The sequence below is a fragment of the Nyctereutes procyonoides genome, unplaced genomic scaffold (genome assembly GCF_905146905.1).
Source record: "Nyctereutes procyonoides isolate TBG_1078 unplaced genomic scaffold, NYPRO_anot_genome, whole genome shotgun sequence".
NCBI classification, from domain to species: Eukaryota; Metazoa; Chordata; class Mammalia; order Carnivora; family Canidae; genus Nyctereutes; species Nyctereutes procyonoides.
The window spans coordinates 20,649,379-20,672,651 of NW_026575037.1; the positions used below are offsets into that span (position 1 = coordinate 20,649,379).

Genomic DNA, 23,273 nt, shown 5'->3' on the forward strand with positions numbered 1-23,273 from the left:
CTACACAGTTAAATATAGGCCATACATATTTTAGCATCATATTCTAGGCTTAAAGGGGAGCCCAAGATCACCACTTACTGTGAGGAAGATTATATAAATCAGGTCTCTGGCCTAACTGGGCCATTGAAATAGGAAATATGGTATTTTTGAGCATCCCAAGAAGTTCTTCATTCTGTGATGCTAGCATTCAAATAATTCTTATTTGGCTTGCTGTTTTCTCTCAAACTGCTCCCTGTGTATTCTTGCAAGTCCCTAATTGGTTTCCCCAGCTTCCTTTTTAGGAAGGCCTAGGGCTGGTATCTTGAGCAATTTACCCTAAGTCTTAAGGAAAATTCTTTTTTTTCCCCTCTGTTTTCCATTGTCTTATATTTGTTTGCCTCTTCTCACTAGAGAGTGGTAAGATTTCAAGGACCAGGTAACATGATAAAGAATAGGAACAAGAGTGCAAGGAGAGGTGCTTTTAGTCTGGATCTGTTTTAAGTCCAGAGGGATGAAAGGGTTTACATGTGAACATGAGAAGTCTACCCTAAGGTGTGAGTTCCAGGAATCTACTGGTTAATAGTTGGCCTAATCTAATTCTCTTTGTATGTATCTTCCTGACTCAGAACTGCTTATTGTCTGGTGTTTGGGAACTTGACCTGATAGCTTTCCATTTCATCATGACTCATACCGGGATTTTCTCCTCTGTTGTACCCGGAGGACGATTCCATCCACATCAGCACTGCACCTGCTCCTAGATGCCCTGGAACATTCAGCTGCCACCTGCACGGCCAAGTGCAGGACCCCCAGGAGCACCACCGGACCCATCTCTTACACAGGCTGACCGATTTCTCCTGGTGTTCAGAGTCTGTTTTTGTCTAGCACCATTTGAAATCGGTTATGATGTAGGGGGAAAAGCAGCAGCCTCGAAGCCTCATGCCAACTCTGGTGAGCGGCCGCCTGTGGTTTCTTAGAAGAAGGATGGGCAGAGAGTGGGGAAGGACGATCTGGCACTTTGTTCACTAACTTCTTTAGCTGCATCTATGATACCTTATTGCAGAGGTAAGAGAGAACATAATGTATTTTTTAAAAAACAAATGGCTACAATGTATCTGATATCCTGGGTTGCATTTTGCTGAAATGTGCTGTATGTGCTATAAATGGTGCTGTTGGATTATCTTTCTGTGCAGAGTCTATTCCTGCATCCTGACCTGAATAAATATTTTACTGTAATCAATTAGTCACATCTTTGTTTTTCTTCTGTCATTTCCCATTCATGAAAAGGCGACTTGCGATGCAGATTTTACCTACTTCCTGAGACGTTATGGAAGATTACGCATACACACATTAAAAACAAAGCCAGCCCAATAAGACAAGACTGCAATTCTGTGAGCCAAGAAACAAAAGGAGAGAAAAGATCACAGAAAAGAGAAATGCTCAAGCCTGGGTGGAGGGATGCTCCTTCCTGATGGGGAAACTGAGGTTGGTTCCTGATGGGCTGAAGCCCTGGCACCTCTGTGGTCAGGGATCCTTCGAGAAATTTTGCGTAACTGAACACGTCACATGGCTGGTCAAGGAGAGCAGCCTGATGATTCTTGTTACTTTATAAAAGATGCAGGAGGTCTACTTGTGAATCTAAGTTTCTATGAACCCTTGAGGGCAGGGCAAACCAGTTCTGTAAGGTGTTCAGTGACTGGCCAGATTTGTCTCTAGGGGGGCTTACACCTGGGGACTCTTCAGGGAGAAGGACTGTGGCCCTTGAGTGAGTACTTTGTGTGATATCAGAGACATCTTGAATCTGGTTTATAGGGCCATGCAAGTTTTAGGGTACACCCATATGGGGTCTGGTTATACTGTTCTGGGATCGGGACCTACAGTTTTGTCCCAAAGTTTCCCCAGGTGACTGATGTGCGGACACTCCTCTGTGGGCTTGCTTCTAAGGCTTTCCTACACAACACGGGTGTGAGGACCCCTGGCGGGGTGTAGGAGTGTCCTGTAACAAGTACAACAACTGGGGGTTGGTCTTAGCCTCCTTGGGCAGCTGTAAGACGACACCAGGGACCGGGCAGCGTAGACACAACATGCACTTCCGGTCTGGGATGCTGGGAAGTCTAAGGTCGGGGTCCCTGCAGATTCAGGGCCCGGTGAGAGCCCGCGTTCCGCTTCAAGACACCGCCTTCCCAGGCCAGAGGAGCTGAGGGGTCGCTCCTGGGCCGCTTCACAGGGCCACTCATCCCAGTCATGAAGGCTTGAAGGCTCTGCCCTCCTGACCTAATCCCTCCCCAGAAGCCCCACCTCCTAATCCTGTCACCTGGGGTGGGGGTGGGGGGTGGGTAGGATTTTAACGTGGGGATCTTGGTGCCACTCAAGCATTCACACGGTCATCGTCTTAAAACACCACCGCCTCGTTTCTTTCAGTCCCGGAAGTGTGACATCATTTCCCGAGGCTGGACTCCAGGCCTTGGCAGGGCTGGGCTCCCGCCAGAGGTCCAGGTCCGAGGAGGATCCGTTCCTTTGCTTTTCCAGCTCCCAGAGCTGCGCTCTTTGGCGCGAGGGCCCTGCCTCCACCCCCAAGGCCGGCAGCAGAGCACAGGGTCACACCGCCCCTCCTGCTGTCAGCTTCCCCACGGTTCCCCTGCAGGGAAGCTGGTGGTTACAGTGAGGGCCCCGCCCGGATCCCACGTGCCAAGGCCCTCAGCGCCAGAGGTAGCATCACAGGTCAGGGGCAGGGCTCAGCCTTGGGCCCCAGCCGGCTCCCCGGACTCAGAATCTGCGTCTCAGCGAGACCTGCCTGCACACTAGAGCGGGAGAAGCATGGTGCCGTGGGGTCCTGCCCAGGTGCTACCCAAGGCCCAGGCCAAAGACAAACGGAGGGGCTGTTTCCCAGGAGCCTCTGCAGGTGGCGCTGGGTGATCAGATGAGCGGCGTTTCCCCAGGCACCGTGACTAAGTGCTCACCTAAAGGGCCGTGGCGGCCAGATGCGCCCCGAAGCCCCCGGCCCTGAGCACCGGGATGCCGGAGCTCTTGCTTGGCTTCCATAGTTCGGCACAAGGCTTGCCACTGCCACATAAAATAATTCCATTTTTTAAAAAAAGCTTTGTAAGGGGGAGATACCTATTTAAAATGTAAATATAAGCAGCTTCTCCTGTGAACAGCAATTTTACTACCCATTTGCAAGAGAGCTTGCTCCATATGCTCTATATTTGTGGCCATTTGTTCACTTTTCTAAGTGAGGAAGGAAATGAAAGAGGAAGGGGAAAAATGATTGACTACAGGCCCCAAAGTTATACTTTCCCCGTCTTTAAGCAACAGGAACAGGGTTTACCCCTTATGAAAATGTTAATTTCACAGAAGGAAATACAGAAAGGCTTAGTTAATACTAGATCCGAAATGAAATTTAAAATATCCTCTGGGAATCACAGCGATGACTGGAACCTCTGAGTGACCAAGTCGGAAGGACTCCGGGAACGTCATATGCCCGGAGAGCCCACAGGAGGGCAGCAGTGTTACGTGATATAAAGATTGACTCCCTTTAGTGCAAATTTTCCTGGATGGAATTGGAAAGGGTTAAAGCAAAAGTAAGCAGAGAAAAAATTATATAGGTGCACAGGTAGTTGGCTTTTCGTTTCTGGGAGTCAGTAGACTATGTTAGATCCCGCTCTTGAGTAGAAATATGCAATTATTAAAATATATAAGAAAGTTCATTCTTGGTTAATATGTTAGCTGTCAGGCATTATTACTAAGTTTTCAAATACCAAAGCTGCCTATTTTTTTTTAAAGCAAAAATATTCTGAAACAATGCAAATTCAGATTCCTGCCAATCCTCTCTCTCTTCAGCATTCCTACAGGAGACTTTTTGGTAGTTACCTTAAAAGCTCCTTTGTACATTTTATGCCAATTTGAAAAAGTATTCTGTAGTCTCTAGCTAAAGCCAAATACAGTTTAATAAATTGTTTTCTTATAGACAACCTAATTTTCATCCAGTGCTATCAGAAAGATTGCCTCTGGTTTTTCCAACCACAAATAGCCATGTTTTGTTAACTAGGCAACATCTTATGTCTCAGACTGTATTCTGATGTAATAGGCTCAATTTAAAAAATAGCATTTCATGGAGCACATGGGTGGCTTGGTCAGTTAGGCGTCTGACTCTCGATTTCAGCTCAGGTCATGATGTCAGGGTCATGGGATCTAGCCCCAAGTGGGACTCTGAGCTCAGCAGAGAGTCTGCTTGAGAGTCTCTCTCCATCTCCCTCTGCCCCTCCCCCAACTTCCTCTTTCTAAAATAAATCTTTCAAAAAATAATTTAAAAGACCCAGCATTTTGTAAATATAAGCCTTTACCTTCTGTGTTTATATGTGGAAACGGCAGTGGAGCTTGAGAATCACTAATGCAGAGCTTCTCAACCTTAGCTGCATATTAGAATCACTTGGGAAGCTTTAAAAAAAAAAAATCCCTATACCCAGGCCACATCCCAGATCAAGTCCATGAGAAACTTTTGGGAGGTGGGACTCAGGCCTCTGCAAAACTCCCCAGGTGACTCCCATGTGCAACGGTGGCTCCAAAAATATCAAGGACGTTTAACAATCTGATTTAACTCGAATCTGGAAAATGACCAAGATTTTTTTTTCCCCCTGAACAAAAGCAAACCGTTATTATTAGTTAAACAAATCAGCTTTGATGCTCTCATTGTTGGGACATGGGCTTCCGGGTCCCCCAGTGTAGCCTTGATCCCAGGACAAGGAAGGCAGGTGTCCAAGGCCCCGAGGGCTGCGGGCCGCAGGGGAGCAGGTGCACAGCAGGTGCAGGCAAGGACAGGGGCAGCTGGGGTCTCCCCGCAGGAAGCCCTCGAGGAGGGCGGCAGCTCTGCGCCCCAGGGCAGGAGGAGGGCGCCCAGGGCCCAGTCCGCGACACCACCTGTGCTCTGGGGGAGGACACTCTGCCAACGCACACGTCGCCGCCCATACGGTTCTCCACGGCTCACGGTTTATTTTTTGCAACATCTGAAGATCCACTTTTCAAGCAATGAACGGTAAAGACCCCTGCCCACGAGGCTTCTCCTTTCACTGCAAATCCATTCTGACAGCTGTACACACTGTTCACAGGCTCCAAGCGTTTCTTTCCATGGAACTTTCCATTTAAAGGTTTGCCCACGCATTTGTCAATATCTGACAAACAGAATTTATATTTACACATATACATCCGTTTGCCATATAAATCTACTAAAATGAAAAATCTAAATCTGAAGCAGAAACGACTATAAAAGTCTGTTTTCAAAAGCATAATGATCTTTGGTTGAAAGACGCTCCATTTCGGCTTGTCAAAAATAAACAGTACAGCCATCCCTTGCTTCTTTCTAAGCAAGTGCTACGTCCCTGAAAAGTCTGGGCATGGGGATTATAAAACTTCACCGCTGTGCTTAATTCAGATTTCCTCTTTCTTTACGTTCAAGCTTCTCTTCCCCAAGTCCCTGCCCAGATCCCCGAGGGAACACTCGCAGCGCCTCACGAACGGGCCTTTATCTGTAGGACAATTCTTAACTCTGGTGCGCGCTCCATTCCCAATCACATCCTTCTCCAGGAAACATTTCTTTGGCCTAATTTGTGCTGCTAAATATATAAAAGTGCAAAACAAAACAAAACAAAACAAGGGGAAAAGCATCATCTGAATTCCAGGGGCCGTCCTCTGCCCATGGGGCTTCTTTGAGAGACCCTGCCTGGTGTGAGGACTCACAGGCCCCCTTCTGTTGGGCCCCAGCATCAAATGCTACTTCAGCTGTTTGCTCTTTCTGTCCCCTTGTGTGACCAAGGCAGAAACCCCGTTTTCTTTTCTGAAATACGTGGCTGAATTTTTACTCAGCCTGAGATGCTCTTAAAAAGTAAGATTTTGATACAACCTGAGGTTAACTGATGGATATATTCCTGCTAAACTCACCCCTTTCACATGACATTGTCTAAAGGAAGACACCTCTTTATTCAAGTGTAGGGAGAAGATGACCCATTGCCAGAATTTAGAGTGGAATCCAATTTCCTTAAAGAGTAGAGTCCTCTGCAAGGCCGCAGTGTTCACTCTTCCCACCGGCTGGCATTCTTGTTAGGAGAGCCAGGGCTCTCTGATGTCGTACAGGAGTTCGCAACTGATTCTGAATTCCTAATTGATTTCTCAGCCTGCTTAAAAAGTTCTCAAAAGTGCAGTACCGATGCCATACACTTTTTAGCTTCTTTAAATCACCAAGAAATTACAAATAGTTAACATATAGAATCCTACCCTATTTAGAATATTTTCCAAAAGTATTCTTAGTTAAGGAAGTCAAACTTGTTCAAAATCAGGTTTCTGTTTTGTAATGTTTAAGGGCAGAAGCAGCATAGACATATTCGTAAAGGCACTTAACACTAAACAATATATAAAACACATCTTAGAGCTGTTGAAAGAATGAATCCTAAGGCTTGGCATTAATCTTTGAACAAAAACATTTTAAAATTACTTTCTTTGCAAATGAATAATTTATTTTGAATTGTAGTTCTTTACATATGGAGAGTATTTTAAAAATTGTTTCCCCACCTATATACTACTAGGGAGGCTCTGCTAAGTTGTCCTACAAATGTCATTTAAGGGAAAACAGGCCAGATGTTCATACCAAAATTCATGCACAGTTCAAAGCAGCATCAAAGGATGGTGACTACATTTAAAACAAATTAAAATGTCAGCATTATGGCTTAGTGGTTGCACTCATGAGAGTACTAGAACTAGAAAATAAGTTCAATAGATCTTAAGATTTTAATTGGATCAAAAGATAAACTGATGCACTGGTTTGTGGAAACCATTTGGTGCATCTGCTCTGCCTCTGAGGTGGATTTACTCTGGTAAGTGGTATATTCACCTCCAACCTCCGTTCCCTAAAGGGCAACATATTCAGAAAACATCAATTAAACAGAAATTAAATCCCTCAGGCCTCAGCTGTGTGGATAAGCTATAGGCCTCTTTCACAGAAAGACTGGGGGGGGGGGGCACTTCTGGCTGCTGCCTCAGTGCCGTGTCCTAGAGTATAGCCAGTTAATAGCTCCTTCTCTGTTACAGTCTTGCAAATCCCATGGATGTTCGTGCCAGGCCACCAAGGGGCATTCTCTGGGTGGCAGCCACAAGCACCAAAGCCTCGGATGTGGGCACAAGCTCCCTTCTGAAAGATACCAGCAGCTGAGAGCCAGGCGGAGGGACAACAGGAAGATGGGGCCCTCCAGCCTTCATGGGCTTTGAAGAGTATTTCAGTTGCCTGCTAGGTGTGTATGACATTAGATGCCTGCCCTCCAGGCCAAAGTTTTTAAGACATGCAAATAGGTCTCTTTCACTGGAAGACAAGACAGCTGCCTCTCCATTGTACCCTGGGGGGTTAGCCAAAGTCAATCCACAGGAGCACTACAGGAACTGTTTCTCAGTTTGCTATATATAGCCTGCGAGACATAAACCCCATTGGCTTTCAAAGCTAGATGTTTTGCAGACCCATCTCTCCGGTGCAGGTCTTAAAGGATGGGGTGCCAGATGTGGGGTTCAAACATTTTGCTTCCCAGAAAGCCGCTCAGAGTTGTGGGTTTCCTGCCTGACTGTGGGTTTACCACTCTTGGAGGAGTTTATGGCGAGATACTATTCCAGTCTCTCCTACCCATTTTGATGTGAATTTTGTTTTTTTTTTTTTTTTTTTTTTTTTTTAAAGCAGGCTCCACGTCCTATGTGGGGCTTGAAGTCATGACCCCAGGGTCAAGAGATGCTCCATTGACTAAGCCAGCCAGGGCCCCTTGATGTGTGTTTTATCCACAAATGTATAGGAGTCCATCCAGTTAGTTTTCAGATTTCTTTCCAAGAGAACTGCTCTATATGTAGCTGTAGATTCCGTGCATGTGAGAAGGAGGTGAGTTTAGGGTCCTCCAACGTTGCCATCTTAAATTAAACCAGAGGCTCAGGTTGCAAGATCCATTAATTGGTAGCTGGAGAGAGTAATACTTGTTAAGGAACCAGTAAGTATTTTGATGTAGGAGAATTTAAATAAAAAGGGAAAACTGAGGAGCAGAGAGCTATTTTGTTTTGTTTTGTGAGAAGTTCTTTCTACACAAAACTTATGGACTTGTACAAATAGTCCACTGACAATATTTCCTACTCACTACTATTGTGTATTTGTAATTTAGAAGATATACTACTGATTGAGAAATCCAATATACATATCATGTGTTCTACAAATATAAGACTGAAGATTCAAATGAAGGCTTTGTGACTTAAAAAGGATAAGCAATAATATAAAAAACTTTGAGTTCTTTGTGTAAAAAAATGTACTTTTTTTTTACATAGCCTAAACCAAATGATTAATATAAAGACAAAATATATCATAAAACCATGAATACCAAGAGCCTTAAAATGATTAGAGTTGGGGTGACTGGGTGTTTCAGGCAGTTAAGCATTTGCCTTGAGCTCAGGTCATGGTCCTAGGGTCCTGGGATGGAGCCTCACATGGGGCTCCCTGTTCAGTGGGGAGTCTGCTTCTCTCTCTCCCTCTGTGCTCTCTCACTCTATCTCTCAAGTAAGTAAGTAAGTAAATAAATAAATCTTTAAAAAAATTGTTAGATTTGATCTTAAATCTATTTCCAAAGCTACAGGGAAAGAAAATTCCTAAAAAAAAAAAAAAAAATCACTACAAATCAGACATTTCAAAGCACCTAATCTTAGTCTGTGCTCTAGGATTTGTTCTATGTCTTTTGCTAAATTGAAAGAGATTTCATTAAAATTTAAGTTTGATGTTTAAAAACTCTATTCTCCCTAGAAGATATGTACTTGTACACTTTTTTTTTATTATAAGCCTCTTCTTTTTTGCTGTTCTATAGATTAAAAACAAGAATAGAGCTGATGCAGTGCCTTGTAAATCTTACCCGTCAGTAATGTTAATAAACCCCATCAGTTTTATGGCAACCTAGTAAATTAAGAGAACGTAAGAGGGAAATGAAATGGTGCTGCTCTTCCTTCCCCAGTTTAACAAGGATAAGTATCGACTCTAAATAAAAGCAAATCAGGTTGGGCATTTGCATGAGAATTTACATACCTTTTTATAATTACCTGAGTTGCATAGACAGATGGAAACTTCCATCGTAAAAATTCCAGTGCATATAACCATCCCAAGTCTTCACAGTGAACAGTTCTAAATCTAATCTCAGCCACTAGTCCAATCTAGGAAATAGGGTAAAGCTGGGTAGGGAAGGCACCAGAATGGTCCATGATTTGATACATATTTTAAATCTCAAATCCCACAGAAATGTTTCTTGCAGTCCTAATAGCTGGAGCCACTCTGCGAGAGATCTGGGTGCAGTGACAGTAAAAGCAGCCAGAGATTGTTTCAGTAAACACATGCAAACAGGATGGCACACTCACAAAGGCATAGTTTTCAAAAAAGACAGCATGTGGGACAAATAAAAAAGCTGCACAAAAGTATGTCAAGAGTGAGAAGGATTATGAGCTGGAAGGAATATACTTTAATTTACCCTTTCTTCTCCCTTTTAAGACATCTGTACAGGCAGGTGCAAAGTACCACGATGCCAACAACTGTAAGAAACCGGGAAAGGACATAGAACTCTGAGAATGGATTGCCAAGACTCAAAATTTAGCAGCAGAAATAAGTAAGTGTCGGTTGCATTTCAGTGGTCAGAAAAATGTTATTTTATTTAAGCACATTATCTTTTTACATTCTGTCTGGACTCTTCACTATCTAAAGTCCATTCCCTGGAGTCACTTGAACAGTCCACAGTAAACCACAGAAGAATAATTGCTTAGTTTAGAAAATTACCCAAAGCATCTTTGGGACACAAACTCATGACCAATCATCCCGAAAACACATGTAGTGTTTAGTAGGCTTTGTTACTAAGTGGACACATACAGTATAAAAGGGTATACATCCACCAGCAAAACGTAGTGTGTAGTGTAGTAGTGTGTAGTGTATCAGTGTATCGTATACAAGGTCAGGCTGTTCTAGACTGGTGTACTTCATTTCAAGCTATATAAACTATAGATACTGAAAAGTCATTTAAAAAATAACGCAATTCTTGGCAGTCATATTTTGATTTAAGTGGCATCGGCGTTTGGGCTACTTACGGATAGTGAGAACAATCACAGCAAGGATGCCTACATCTGAGAAAAAATGAAAACAGTTTGAAGATTGAGCACACAATGGTCCCAGGGGGGTAGCTGCATCTAATTTAGATCAGATCATCTATATGCTATGGCAACAGAACTGTTGCTCAGGTTAGTTTGGGCACAAGTGCTAGTAGGTCCAGCTCATTCTGATCACAGAACTCTTTTTATCAGATTTAGGATGGACTTTGTGAAACTCTTCAGCAGAATCTGACTTTTCATTGTTTTGTGCTGTCACTACTACACCAGGGTATTTAGTAAAGCTCATGAGGACCATTAGAATTCCCTAAATTAGAGTAAATTACCTACAGGTCTCCATACATAGTACCACTTACATTTATTATCTTATCTAGACTACTAAAATAATTGTAAATGTCAAATTTTGTGAAACTTTGTTTCTTCCTTAACTACAAATAATTGGAACACAATAGATATGTCCATGTAGAACTCCAAGCCCTCATAATGCAGAGTAATTAGTAGTCAAAATTATACCTAATTCTTCAAAGTCGTCAATTGATAGATATTCGTTGGCCTCAGGATAACCTAGGGGAAAAAATGGAAATAAGTAAAAAAGAAAGACGAAAGCTGAAAGATCCATAAATTCACTGATTTTTGGTTTTTGCCTTTGTATAAAACTACTTATAATTTCATTTTCCCTAATGTTTCTCAGTAAGAGTGGTATCATAAATTATAAATTTATTTTTTTCTATTTTTAATAATAAATTTGTTTTTTATTGGTGTTCAATTTGCCAACATACAGAATAACACCCAGTGCTCATCCCGTCAAGTGCCCCCCTCAGTGCCCGCCACCCAGTCACCCCCACACCCCGCACACTTCCCCTTCCACGACCCCTAGTTCATTTCCCAGAGTTAGGAGGCTTCCATGTTCTGTCTCCCTTTCTGATATTTCCTACCCATTTCTTCTCCCTTCGCTTCTATTCCCTTTCACTATTATTTATATTCCCCAAATGAATGTGACCGTATAATGTTTGTCCTTCTCCGATTGATTTACTTCACTCAGCATAATACCCTCCAGTTCCATCCACCTCGAAGCAAATGGTGGGTATTTGTCGTTTCTAATGGCTGAGGAATATTCCATTGTATACATAAACCACATCTTCTTTATCCATTCATTGTTCGATGGACACCGAGGCTCCTTCCACAGTTTGGCTATTGTGGACATTGCTGCTAGAAACATCGGGGTGCAGGTGTCCCTACGTTTCACTGCATCTGTATCTTTGGGGTAAATCCCTAACAGTGCAATTGCTGGGTCGTAGGGCAGGTCTATTTTTAACTCTTTGAGGAACCTCCACACAGTTTTCCAGAGTGGCTGCACCAGTTCACATTCCCACCAACAGTGTAAGAGGGTTCCCTTTTCTCCGCATCCTCTCCAACATTTGTGGTTTCCTGCCTTGTTAATTTTCCCCATTCTCACTGGTGTGAGGTGGGATCTCATTGTGGTTTTGATGTGTATTTCCCTGATGGCAAGGGATGCGGAGCATTTTCTCATGTGCTTGTTGGCCATGTCTATGTCTTCCTCTGTGAGATTTCCATTCATGTATTTTGCCCATTTCCTGATTGGATTGTTTGTTTCTTTGGTGTTGAGTTTAATAAGTTCTTTATAGATCTTGGAAACTAGCCCTTTATCTGATATGTCATTTGCAAATATCTTCTCCCATTCTGTAGGTTGTCTTTGAGTTTTGTTGACTGTATCCTTTGCTGTGCAAAAGCTTCTTACCTTGATGAAGTCCCAATAGTTCATTTTTGCTTTTGTTTCTTTTGCCTTGGTGGATGTATCTTGCAAGAAGTTACTGTGGTTGAATTCAAAAAGGGTGTTGCCTGGGTTCTCCTCTAGGATTTTGATGGAATCTTGTCTCACATTTAGATCTTTCATCCATTTTGAGTTTATCTTTGTGTATGGTGCAAGAGAGCGGTCTAGTTTCATTCTTCTGCATGTGGATGTCCAATTTTCCCAGCACCATTTATTGAAGAGACTGTCTTTCTTCCAGTGGATAGTCTTTCCTCCTTTGTTGAATATTAGTTGACCATAAAGTTGAGGGTCCACTTCTGGATTCTCTATTCTGTTCCATTGATCTATGTGTCTGTTTTTGTGCCAGTATGTAAATTATAAATTTATATTTGATGTCATCAACAACCTTCTTCCTGCCCACTGATATTTCCTGTGGACAGTTTTCTATTGTCACAGGAAATATTCTGTGTAGTGGAAGCAAATATTGGGCTACCATATCCTCAAAATTAGCCTGAATTCAACATGATTCTATTTAAAATTAAAATACAGAGGAGGACGTTACAACAGTTTCAAAGTTGGTCTGGAATAGAAAGACTTTTCAACCTAACAAAAGCCATTTATGAAAACTCCATGACCAACATATTTAATAGTGAAAGGCTAAAGTTTTTCCCTAAAGGTCAGAAGCAGGAGAGGGCGCCTGTGTTTGCCACTTCTATTCAACATAATATTGCAAGTTTATATCAGAGCAGTTAGGTAAAAAAAGAAATAAAAGACATCTAAATTGGGAAAAAATAAAATTATCTCTGTTCATAGATGACGCGATCTTTTGCATAGAAAACTCCAAAGATTACACAGACACACACAGAGACATACACACACCACAAACTTGGTAGAACTAAAAAATGAATTCAGTAAAGTTGTAGGACAAAGTCAACACGTGAAAATCAATTGCATTTCTACACTAAAAGGAAGCAATCTAAAAAGGAAATTAAGAAAACAATTCCATTTACAATTGAATCAAAAAGAGTAAAAGACTGAAATAAACATGTATACTGAAAAACTATAAAATATTGTAGAAAGAAATTTAAAAAGACACAAAGGGAAAGCAATCCTGTGTTCATGGATTGGAGGATCTACTAATGTTAAGATGTATATATGATACAAAGCAATCTACAGATGAAGTGCAACCGCTATCAAAATCCTAATGATGCTCTTTGCAGAAATAGAAAAATCCATCCAAAAATTCATTTAGAATCTCAAGGGACTAGGAATAGTCAAGGCAATCATGAAAAAGAGAAAGCAAACTTGAAAGGGTCATACTTCCTGATTTAAAAACTTACTATAAAGCTACAGTAATCAAACAGAATGGCACGGGCATTCAGACCAATGGACTAGAAGCCAAAAAATAGACCTTTGCGTATACAGTCAAGTAATTCTCCACAAGGGTGCTGATAACATTTGATAGGGAAACAGAAATCTTTTTCACAAATGGTTTTGAAAACTGGATAATCACATACACAAAAGGATGAATTTTAACTCTTGCCATACACCAAACTTGAAAATTAATTCAAAATGGATCAAAGATGCTAAAGATCTAAAACTATAAAACCCTTCGAAGCAAATAAGAGCACATGCTTCATGATGTTGAATCTGACAACGATTTACATCCAAGTGAGATGTGGCAGAAATGATTTCACTTCTATAAAATACCTAGACTGGCCAAATTCCTAAAGACAGAAAACAGAATTGTTACCAGGGCTGGGGGGGGGGGGTGGAGTTACTGTTTAATGAATGTAACGTTTCAATTGGAGATGATAGAAAAGTTTTAGAGATGGATGGTAGCGTCCACTGAAATGTACACTTACCATGGTTAAAATAGTAATAAAATATAATAAAAGCTTATCTTTTATTAACATACAGAATGGTCCAAATATTTCTGAAAAGGTGTTCCTGCCACATATTAAAACAGATCATAGTTCTGTTAGAGTGGGGAGAAAAAAAGAACAATTCAGTGCTGCCCTGAGAATTGTCAGAGTCCAAGGAAACAGAAAGATGACCAGAAGACCTATGAATTTAATGACAACAAAAGTGGCTCTTGAAAATTGTTGGAGAGAGGACAATTTACTCAACAGATGTCCCTCCTTGGCCACCGGGTGGGGGTGGGTGGAGGAGACAGGAACGCTGTCTCATTCCATGCACCATAATGAATTTCAGATGCACCAATGATTTAAATGCAAAGACTGCAATCAGAACTCAGGGTTAAAATGTTTATAAAGTTGTAGCATGGGGAAAGCCTAAAACTTTTATAAGGAAGACACAACATGTGTAGCCATTAGGGAAAAGATCATTACATCTGCTAATCCATCTATCTATTGATATAAAATAACTACACGTGTAAAAGAACACTAACAGAATAGCTAACCAAATCAATATGGTATACATTTCAAGGTCATCATTGACCTAGTAAATCTAAATACAACCCCCATATAAGACATTAAATGGAAAAAGTGCAAGTTTCAGAAAAATATATACAATATGATGTCAATTTTATTTAAGATAAAAGAAAAGATGTCCAACTATATGTATAACTACATATCGAAGGATGTTGATGTACAGAAATAGACACCCTAAACTAATAACTATGATTAATTTAGTTAATCAACTAGAGAAAAAAAGAAGGGTAATTCTTTGCTCTGTACACTTTCACAATGTTTGAAAATTTACAAAAATATATTTGTATGCCACTCATGCAACAAAAAGTTATAAAAAGCAATCATGAGGTCATGATCTGGGGTCCAGGGGTGGAACTCCGCCCATATCAGGCTCCCTGCTCAGCAGGGTTCTGCTTCTCCCTCTCCCCTTCCCTCCTCATGCTCTTTCTCCTTCCTTCCTCCTCAAATAAATAGATAAAATATTTTCAAAAAAAGCAATCTATAACCAATTGAATACAATAAAAAAAATCTTAAAATAAAATTGACTAGTGAAAATAAGGCCAAAAAGCCCCTGAAAAAAAATGTTCACTTCATATTAGAAGGGTTTTAACTTATAATAACGAGCTTTCACAAATCAACAAGAAAAATATTTTAGAAACCTAATTTCAAAAAATGAGCAAAAGGCATGGATAAATCAATGTAGACCAAAAATGTTCAGCTTCATTGGTAACTTAAAAAATGCAGGGATGCCTGGGTGGCTCAGCAGTTAAGCATCTGCCTTTGGCTCAGGGCATGATCCTGGAGACCTGGGATCGAATCCCACGTCGGGCTCCCTGCATGGAGCCTGCTTCTCCCTCCGCCTGTGTCTCTGCCTCTCTCTCTCTCTCTCTCTCATGAATAAATAAATACGATTTATTTTAAAAATGCAAATTATAACAAGATATAACTTTGCACTCATCATCTTATAAAGTTGTTAGCAATATAAGCAGGAGAAAGAATTACTGAACCTGGATATCTTGAAACTGGAGGTTTGGTTGGATGAGTAGGCTTGAAACCTGGGAAAAGAAATTTGATTCACCAGCCTTATCAATATAAAATTATGGATTTAATTTTGATTTTTTATTTTTAAAAATGATTCATAATTTCTCAAAATGAAAAACACACATGCTTTCGAAGCTTTGCAATTCTACTTCTAGGTATTTAACCTAATATATATCTGCATAAGTACACAAGAACATTCACTACAGCTTTGTATATTATATGGAAATCCTGGAAGTTAACTGATAATAAACCATAAAAATAATGTGTTCAGAGTAAACACACATATCTTAAAAAAAAAAAACCATCCAAGTGGTATCATACTACATAAGACATATCTTTTTTCTTCTCTGCCTAGTATTTCTTGGGCTTTTTAAAATATATTTGCACATTTAGATATGCCTTAACACCATTCTATGTTGCTGATCTTTTGATAAAGACTTTCTCAATTGATGATAAAAAATGACAATCCCATGGAGAGTTTTGATTTTATTTTTGAAAAAGATCCCTGTAGCTTCTCCTCTCCAAAAGCTTTTTCTCATGATTCTTCCAAAAACTAAACTCTATCAGTTTTTTATAAATCTCTTATGAAATGTTTATGGTTCAACTCCTTCAAAAGAGCATATCAACAAACATAGTATACCACAGTGTGTATACCCACCAGGACCATGTGAGTAAACATGGATGGGTCAAGGAATATAAATTTCACATACAATCTTATTTTATCAGCCCACCAAAAGAACCATTTATTTCCCCTAAGCCTCACAGCACTCAACTAAAGTACACAAGGAGGCTAGGTTTATAGGAATTATAAAAAGAAGTGTTCTCATTACCATGTTAACATGCATAATTCTTCCAAATCCTTTGAAATAGTATGGCCATAGGAAATATACAAATTAAAAGCCAATAATCATGATGTGTTTGAGGTCAACACCTTCATGACATAGGAAATTAGAGTCCACAGAAATGAGGTTATCTGAATAAGCAGAGCCAATCAAAACCGTGAGTGAGGTCAGCCCAGGCTAATGCTCTTCCCACTATTCCTAACATCTCCTTCTTTCTGCTGCAAAGAGAGGTCAGAGACAGCAGCACTGAAATCAGGAATATATTTCCTTCCATCATAGTAAAATCATCTTTCAAGTCTTAAGTAGAGTAGCTGACAAGCAGTCTCTGAAAGAAATCTCCATTTCATTTCAATTAATAAAGATTTTTCTAGGCTTTTGGTTGCTATGAAATTTAGGTGCAGTTGCCAAATAAAATTTAGGTGCAGTTGCCAAATTTAGGTGCAGTGAAGAAAAAAAGAATAATTGTGTGAAGCAGGAAGGGATGGGGCTGGAGGAAGACATACAGGTCTTATTCTGGAGACAACAGAAATTTCCCAGTTTAAATTGTGCTACATAGGACACCGGGGTGGCTCAGTGGGTTAAGCGTCTGTCTGCCTTTGGCTTAGGTCATGATCCCGGGTCCTGGGAATGAGCCCCACATCAGGCTCCCTGCTTAGGGAGGAATCTCCTTTTCCCTCTCTTTCTGCCCCTCTCTATGCTTGTGTGCTCTCTCTCTCTCTCAAATAAAATAAAATCTTAAAAAAAATATACTGTGCTACATAAAAAAACAAAAACTAAGCTGATTGCAGTCCAGTAATTGAGACATAGTCCTGGACCAGGAAGATACCCTAAAGGAGCTAACAGATTACATCACTTTTAAAAGGAATAAAACAGCAAATGCAATGACACAGAAAACATGCATGTTAAAAAACAGAAGCTATAGGCCTTCTTCACTAATATTAATTCGAGTGATCCTGTAAGTCATATAAGCTACCTTTAGGAGCTTCCTATATGCCAGGTACTGTGCTAAGTGCTAAATGCATCCCATTTGCACTTTATGTAACTTGCCCAGCTTTACACACCTGTTTATATCTGCAGACTACACCAAATAATTTTAGAATAATTAGATATAACAACTAAAATGACTATACACATATCCTTCATCCTTTCATTACTAAAAGTGATGAATGAGTGTAAATCACATGAATGTAAAGGATTTTTGTAAAACATAAGCAGGAGAGTACTAATCTGAATGACTCAAAATTAGAGACTTTATGGGGATCCCTGGGTGGCTCAGTGTTGGCGCCTGCCTTTGGCCCAGGGTAGGATCCTGGAGTCCCAGGATTGAGTCCCGCATCAGGCTCCCTGCATGGAGCCTGCTTCTCCCTCTGCCTGTGTCTCTGCACCCCCCCCTCTCTCTCTGTCTGTCATGAATAAATAAATACAATCTTAAAAAAAATTAGAGGCTTTACATTGGGAGAAGTTGGTACTGAAAAACACAATGATGTAGAACCAACTACTTGGGAATTACTGCTTTCATTTCATTTATATGAATTATACCTTTTATTGTTGACCTATAAATGTAAACATTTTCATGTTTCAATTCACTCTAAAAGCGACTGCTATGCATTCTTATACATAAAAATACTACACAAGGGGCGCCTGGGTGGCTCACTCGGTTAAGCATCTGCTTTCAGCTCAGGTCGTGATCCCAGGGTCCTGGAATAGAGCTCCACATCCGGCTCCTTACTCATCAGGGAGCCTGCTTGTCCCTCTCTCTTTGCCTGCCGCTCCCCCTGCTTGTGCTCTCCCTCTCTCTCTCCTTCCGTCAAATAAATAAATAAAGTCTTAAAAAACTACTATACAGGAGAAATTTATATAACTGACATGTTAAGACCCTATGAAAATATACAGAATCACAACATAGAAATTATGTCATGTCTCTGTCATGGAAATAAATACAAGACAGAGTTAAATACTAAAATTTCCTTTTCTCAGTGATTCAGTATCACTGATATATAATGTCAAAGAAATAAAAACTAAAACAAAAAGATGGAAAAAGACATTTGTACCTTTAATACATTTTGGTATTTTAGGATCCCAAGTACTATTCTCACCACAGAACACTCTGTTGCTGCCATTAAGATAGAAGCCTGGGAGGCATTCAAGTAGAACCATTGCTTGGTAGTAATATTTTTCTTTGATTCCTGCTATCAGTCTTCCATGTTCAATTACTGGATAGTCACATTTGACCACTGAAAAATAGAGAAACTCTAGAATTAATGGAAAGCTACTTTAGCACAGGATCAGAAAAAATTGTGCAAAATAATAATTCCCAGTGTGAAGAAAAATACAAGGAATGAAAGGTAAGATGTTAATTAAAAGGAAAAAAAAACTACGTAAGAACCTGGTATATATATGTATATTTTAACTCCAGGGAAATGGATTTAGAAAAATCTAGTAACTATTTTCCTCCTAGAGAAGACTAACATTATAGTTTATTGGCTTTCCTACATTTTTTCCCATTAGTGACAAGTTTTGAGAAAGGTCTGACCGCCACATACACATTTGGGGTAAGTTCAAGAGCAACTTTTGATCGTCCTTTGCTCTAGGGATTTTTTTAAAGGTCATGCTGACACTGATTGCAGTACCCTGCTTTCCCAGGAAAGCAGGGAACACATACTCTTCTGAGAAAGTAATACTTGAGCTCAAACTTAAAAGTCGAAAAGCAGGTAGCCATGCACACATACGCAGAAAGGTCGTTCTCAGGGAGCAACAACATACACAAACAGAGATGTGCAAGAAATGGAAAGGCCAGTGGACTTAGGGCAGCGTTTTCCAAACATCTTGGCCTGCAGCCTAGAGATCAAATGGCACATTTTACCCTGTAAACCAGTATGTGAGCACGCAGGCCTGAAATACAAAAGTTAGCCTCATGCCAGTGGACTCTGCTCAATTTCCCATTCTACTCTGCTTCTTACCAAGTAAACTACTGGTCATGACCTGATAGATCGCTCTCAGGATCTACTAAGGGGCTTGGCAGAATTTGGAACCAAAAACCAACACCACAGGGTTGGGGCAGGGACTACACCAGAACATCCTAGGACGTTCAATCTGACCAACAGACAAGGGCCAGAAAGAGGAGAGAGGACTGCTCTTTCAACGAGAGGACTGCTCTTCCTCTGTTCCCCAGGGTTCTGACTTTCCATCAGCTCTCATTCCCCTTCTGCCTGAGGAACTTCCTGTAGCAATTCCCATGGTGCAGGTCGGCTCATGACAAATTTCCTTGGCGTGGGTTTATCTCAGAAGGTTTCATTTCATCACCTCAGTCTTGAAAGACTTCTCCTTGACGGAGAATTCTAGATTACACGTTTTGGGGTTTTTCCAGCACGCTAGCAGATACTGTCTTCCGGTCTCCACTGTTCCTCAGCATGAGTCAGCTGTCACTCTTACTTGGGGGAGGACACTGTGACATGTGTTTATTCTCCCCTCTTCCTGGCTGCTTTGCCTTGACCCTTTTAGTTCTACCATGATGTGTTTAGTTCAGTGGGGGTTTCTTGGTAAATTAGAACAATGTGTTTATCCTGCTGGGGTCAGACTTCCTTGTTTCTGTGAGGTTATTGTTTTGGGACAAATGTGGGTAATTTGGGGCCAATATTTATTCAAATCACCTCCATACTGCTCTTTCTCCTCTCTTTCTGAAGTACCAACAGCACGTATGTTGACTTCCTGCTCTTCTTCCACGGATCTGTAAGTCTCTCTCTTTCTAATCATTCGTTTCCAATCATATTCTCCTGACTTCAGGTTCACCGATCTTTTCCCTGTCGCGCTACACTGCTGTTAACTGCACTAATGGTTTTCCTTATGTTTGCTAGACACAGTTTACATACAGTAAAACTCACCCTTTTAAGTGTACAGCTGTATTAGGCCTGACAAATGCAAATAATCATGCAATCACCACAGTAAAGACACAGAAGAGTTCCATTACCCCCCAACATTTCCTCATGCCCCTTTGTAATCAACCCTCCCCACCTCCACAACCCCCTCACCAACCAGCCAAACACTGATCTGTTTTCTATCTCTATACAGTTGCTTTTCCAGAATGTCATAATGGGACCACTGCCCCTGAGTATGGCTTGTTTCACTTAGCATAATGCATTAGAGATTCATTCTCGTTGCTGCATGGATTAGAGCACACTCCTTTCTATCGCTGAGGAGTATTCCATTGTGTAGATGTACCGTGGTTGTTTATTCACTCACCAGTTGAAGGACAAGTGGGTTGTTCCCAGTTTGGGGTGATTATAACTAAAGCAGCTGAATATTCTCACACAGGTTCCTATGTGAGTATGATTTTATTTTATTTTGATTGATGAATCATATGGTAAGTTATTTGTTTTTGATTTCAGTCATCCTAATAGATGTTTAGTGGTATCTTTTTTTGGTTTTAAAATACATTTCTTAAATTACTAATTATATTGAGAAACTCGTCACGTACTTTTTTGCCGTCCATATATCATGTTTATTGAACTAGGTCTACTCAAATACTTTGTTCGTTTTTTAAAAACTAGTTTGTTTTCTAATTATTGAGCTTGAGAATTTTTTATGTATCATAGATAAAAGTCCATTATCAGATAGGTGCTTTGCAAATATTTTCTCCCAGTCTACTGCTCACTTTTTACCCATTCTTTTAACAGTTCTTTTGTAGACCAGAAGTTTTGAGTTTAGAACATGCAATTTTTTTTTCTTTTTTTTAAATTTTTTTCTTTCAAAGATCATGCTTTATGGGTGGTATTTAATAAATCTTTGGTTAGGTCACAAATATTTTATATGTTTTCTTGCCAAAATCGTACAGTTTTAGGTTTTACATGTAATCTATGATCCATTTTCCCTCTAAATTTTATTTATTTTTAATTTTAAAAATTTGAATATAGTTGACACACATTATCTTAGTTTCAGGTGTTCACCAACTCTATATGTTATGCTATGCTCACCACAAGTGTGGTCACCACTTGTTACCACACAATATCATTGAGTACATTCTCTATGCTGCACCTTTTATTTCCATGACTTATTTATTCTATAATGGGAAGTTTGTATCTCTCACTCCCTTTCACCCATTTTGTTCATCTTCTACCTCTCTTTCCTTTGGCAACCATATTTTCTGTATTTACGGGTCTGAATTAGTTTTGTTTGTTTCTTCATTTGTTTTGTTTCTTAGATTCCACATATGAGTGAAATCATATGATATTTATTTGTTTCAGTCTGACTTATTTCACTTAGCACAGTATCCTCCAGGCCTATTCATGTTTTCACAAATGGCAAAGTGTCATCCTTTGTTATGGCTATGTAAAATTCCTCTGTGTGTGTGTGTATGTGTGTGTGCATCACATCTTTAGTGATTCACCTATTGATAGACACTCAGGTTGCTTCCGTATCTTGATTATTGTAAATAATACTGTAATAAACAGGAGTGCATATATCTTTTTAAAATTTTTTTTCTTTTTCATTTTCTTTGGGCAAATAACCAGTAGTGGACTTACTGGATCTCTATGATCCATTTTGAGTAACTGTTGGATTATGGTGCTAACATTAGTCAAGGTTTCAAGGTTCCTTTTTTTTTTTTTTTTTTTTGGCACATGGATCTCTAATTGTGCTATACCATTTGTTGAAAACATCGTTTTTCCACTGAATTGTTTGTACACCTGTACACCTGAAGAAAATCAACAGGATATATTGACAAGCATCTAGTTCTGGATTCAGTATTCTATGCCATTGTTCTATATAGCTATGCTTTCACCTATACCACATTGTCTTGATTATATGCCTTACGTATGCTTTATATAGTTTTAATATCAGAGTGAATCCACTAATTTTTGTCAAAATTGTTTTCACTATTCTAGTAATTTTGTCTTTCCATATAAATTGTAGTCAGTTTATTTTATACAAAAAGTTCTGCTGGGATTTTTATTGGGATTTTGCTGAATTTAGATAAATTACAGAGAACTATTATATTGAATCTTCTAAACCATAACTAATGTATATCTCTTCATTTATTAAGGTTTAATTTCCTTTATTAGTGTTTAGTATATTTTAGCATTAAAATATTACATATATATTGTTAGATTTATACTCAAGTATTTTATGTTTTGGAGCTACTGTAAATACTTCTTAAAATTTCTATTTCTAATGATTTATTGCTATTATACAGACATATAACTGTCTTCTGTACGTTGATCTTATATTTTGCAAACTTGTTAAAACTTAGGTCCTTGGAATCTTCTACATAATCAAGTCATAAGGGAACAGAGCCTTACTTTCTTACTTTCCAACATGTAGGCCTAATTCTCTCTCTTGCCTCGTAGTAGCTAGGACATCCCGTACAATGCTGGATAGAGTGGTGAGAATGGACTTCCTCCTCTTTTTCCTACCTTGGGGGAAATTAGTCTTATTTACACTTAGGGAATTAAGTATAACGTTAGCTCTGAGATTTTGTTGATGCCTTTTATGATGAGATAGTTGCTTCCTTTCCATTCCTAGCTTGTTGAGAAATTTTATCCCAAAAAAGATCAATTCTGTCAAGTGCTTTTTTTAAACATCTATTAAGAAAGTCACATTTTTTTCTTATCCAGAGTCTTGATCTAGTAAATTACACTGATTAATTTTTACATTTGAATTCTTGCATTTATGGAATAAATATTACTCTGCTATGATGTATTATTATTGTTATATAAGGCAGGATTTGCTTTGTCAATATTATGTTGAGAAGTTTTGATTCTGTGTTCATTAAAGATATTGTTTGTAATTTTCTTGCAAAGTTTTTTCTGGTTTTGTCATAAGGATAATGCTGTTCTCATGAAAGGAGTTGAGAAGTATTCTCTTTTCTTATATGTCTTGAAGAATTTGCATAGACATACTATTTTTTATTTCTGAAATGTTTGTTAGAACTTTCTATGGAGGCCATCTGGGCCTGCAGTTCTCATTGTGGGAAGGTATTTAACTAAACATTCTATTTCTTTAATAGATATAAGACTATTCAGGGGTACCTGGCTGGCTTAGTGGGTAAAGTATGTGACTGTTGATCATGGGGTT

General features: G+C 39.7%; 1 protein-coding gene and 1 long non-coding RNA gene across 7 annotated transcripts in view; one reads left to right on the plus strand and one right to left on the minus strand.

Moving 5' to 3' along the window:
* The window catches only part of LOC129505916 (uncharacterized), a 43,678-nt gene that overhangs the window by 14,702 nt on the left and 5,703 nt on the right, over positions 1-23,273 (plus strand). The window contains exons 2-3 of the long non-coding RNA XR_008663632.1: positions 606-1,461; positions 7,054-9,629. This is a non-coding gene — a long non-coding RNA (uncharacterized LOC129505916). The remainder of the gene's footprint in view (positions 1-605; positions 1,462-7,053; positions 9,630-23,273) is intronic.
* LOC129505914 (membrane cofactor protein-like) overlaps positions 4,941-23,273 on the minus strand; it is a 30,714-nt gene continuing 12,381 nt past the window's right edge. Inside the window, exons 6-12 of one of the 6 annotated variants that reach the window (XR_008663630.1) lie at positions 18,257-18,439; positions 15,330-15,377; positions 10,633-10,683; positions 10,102-10,137; positions 9,495-9,555; positions 9,073-9,183; positions 4,941-7,955 (exon numbers count right to left, since the gene is read on the minus strand). Coding sequence is in view for 4 of the 6 variants with exons in the window: in XM_055319268.1 (XP_055175243.1) it covers positions 7,928-7,955; positions 9,495-9,555; positions 10,102-10,137; positions 10,633-10,683; positions 15,330-15,377; positions 18,257-18,439 (407 nt within the window). In the remaining 2 variants the exon portion in view is untranslated. Of the gene's footprint in view, positions 9,184-9,494; positions 9,556-10,101; positions 10,138-10,632; positions 10,684-15,329; positions 15,378-18,256; positions 18,440-23,273 lie in introns of all 6 variants that reach the window. The other 5 variants (XR_008663631.1, XM_055319268.1, XM_055319269.1 and 2 more) reach the window with 5 other exon arrangements.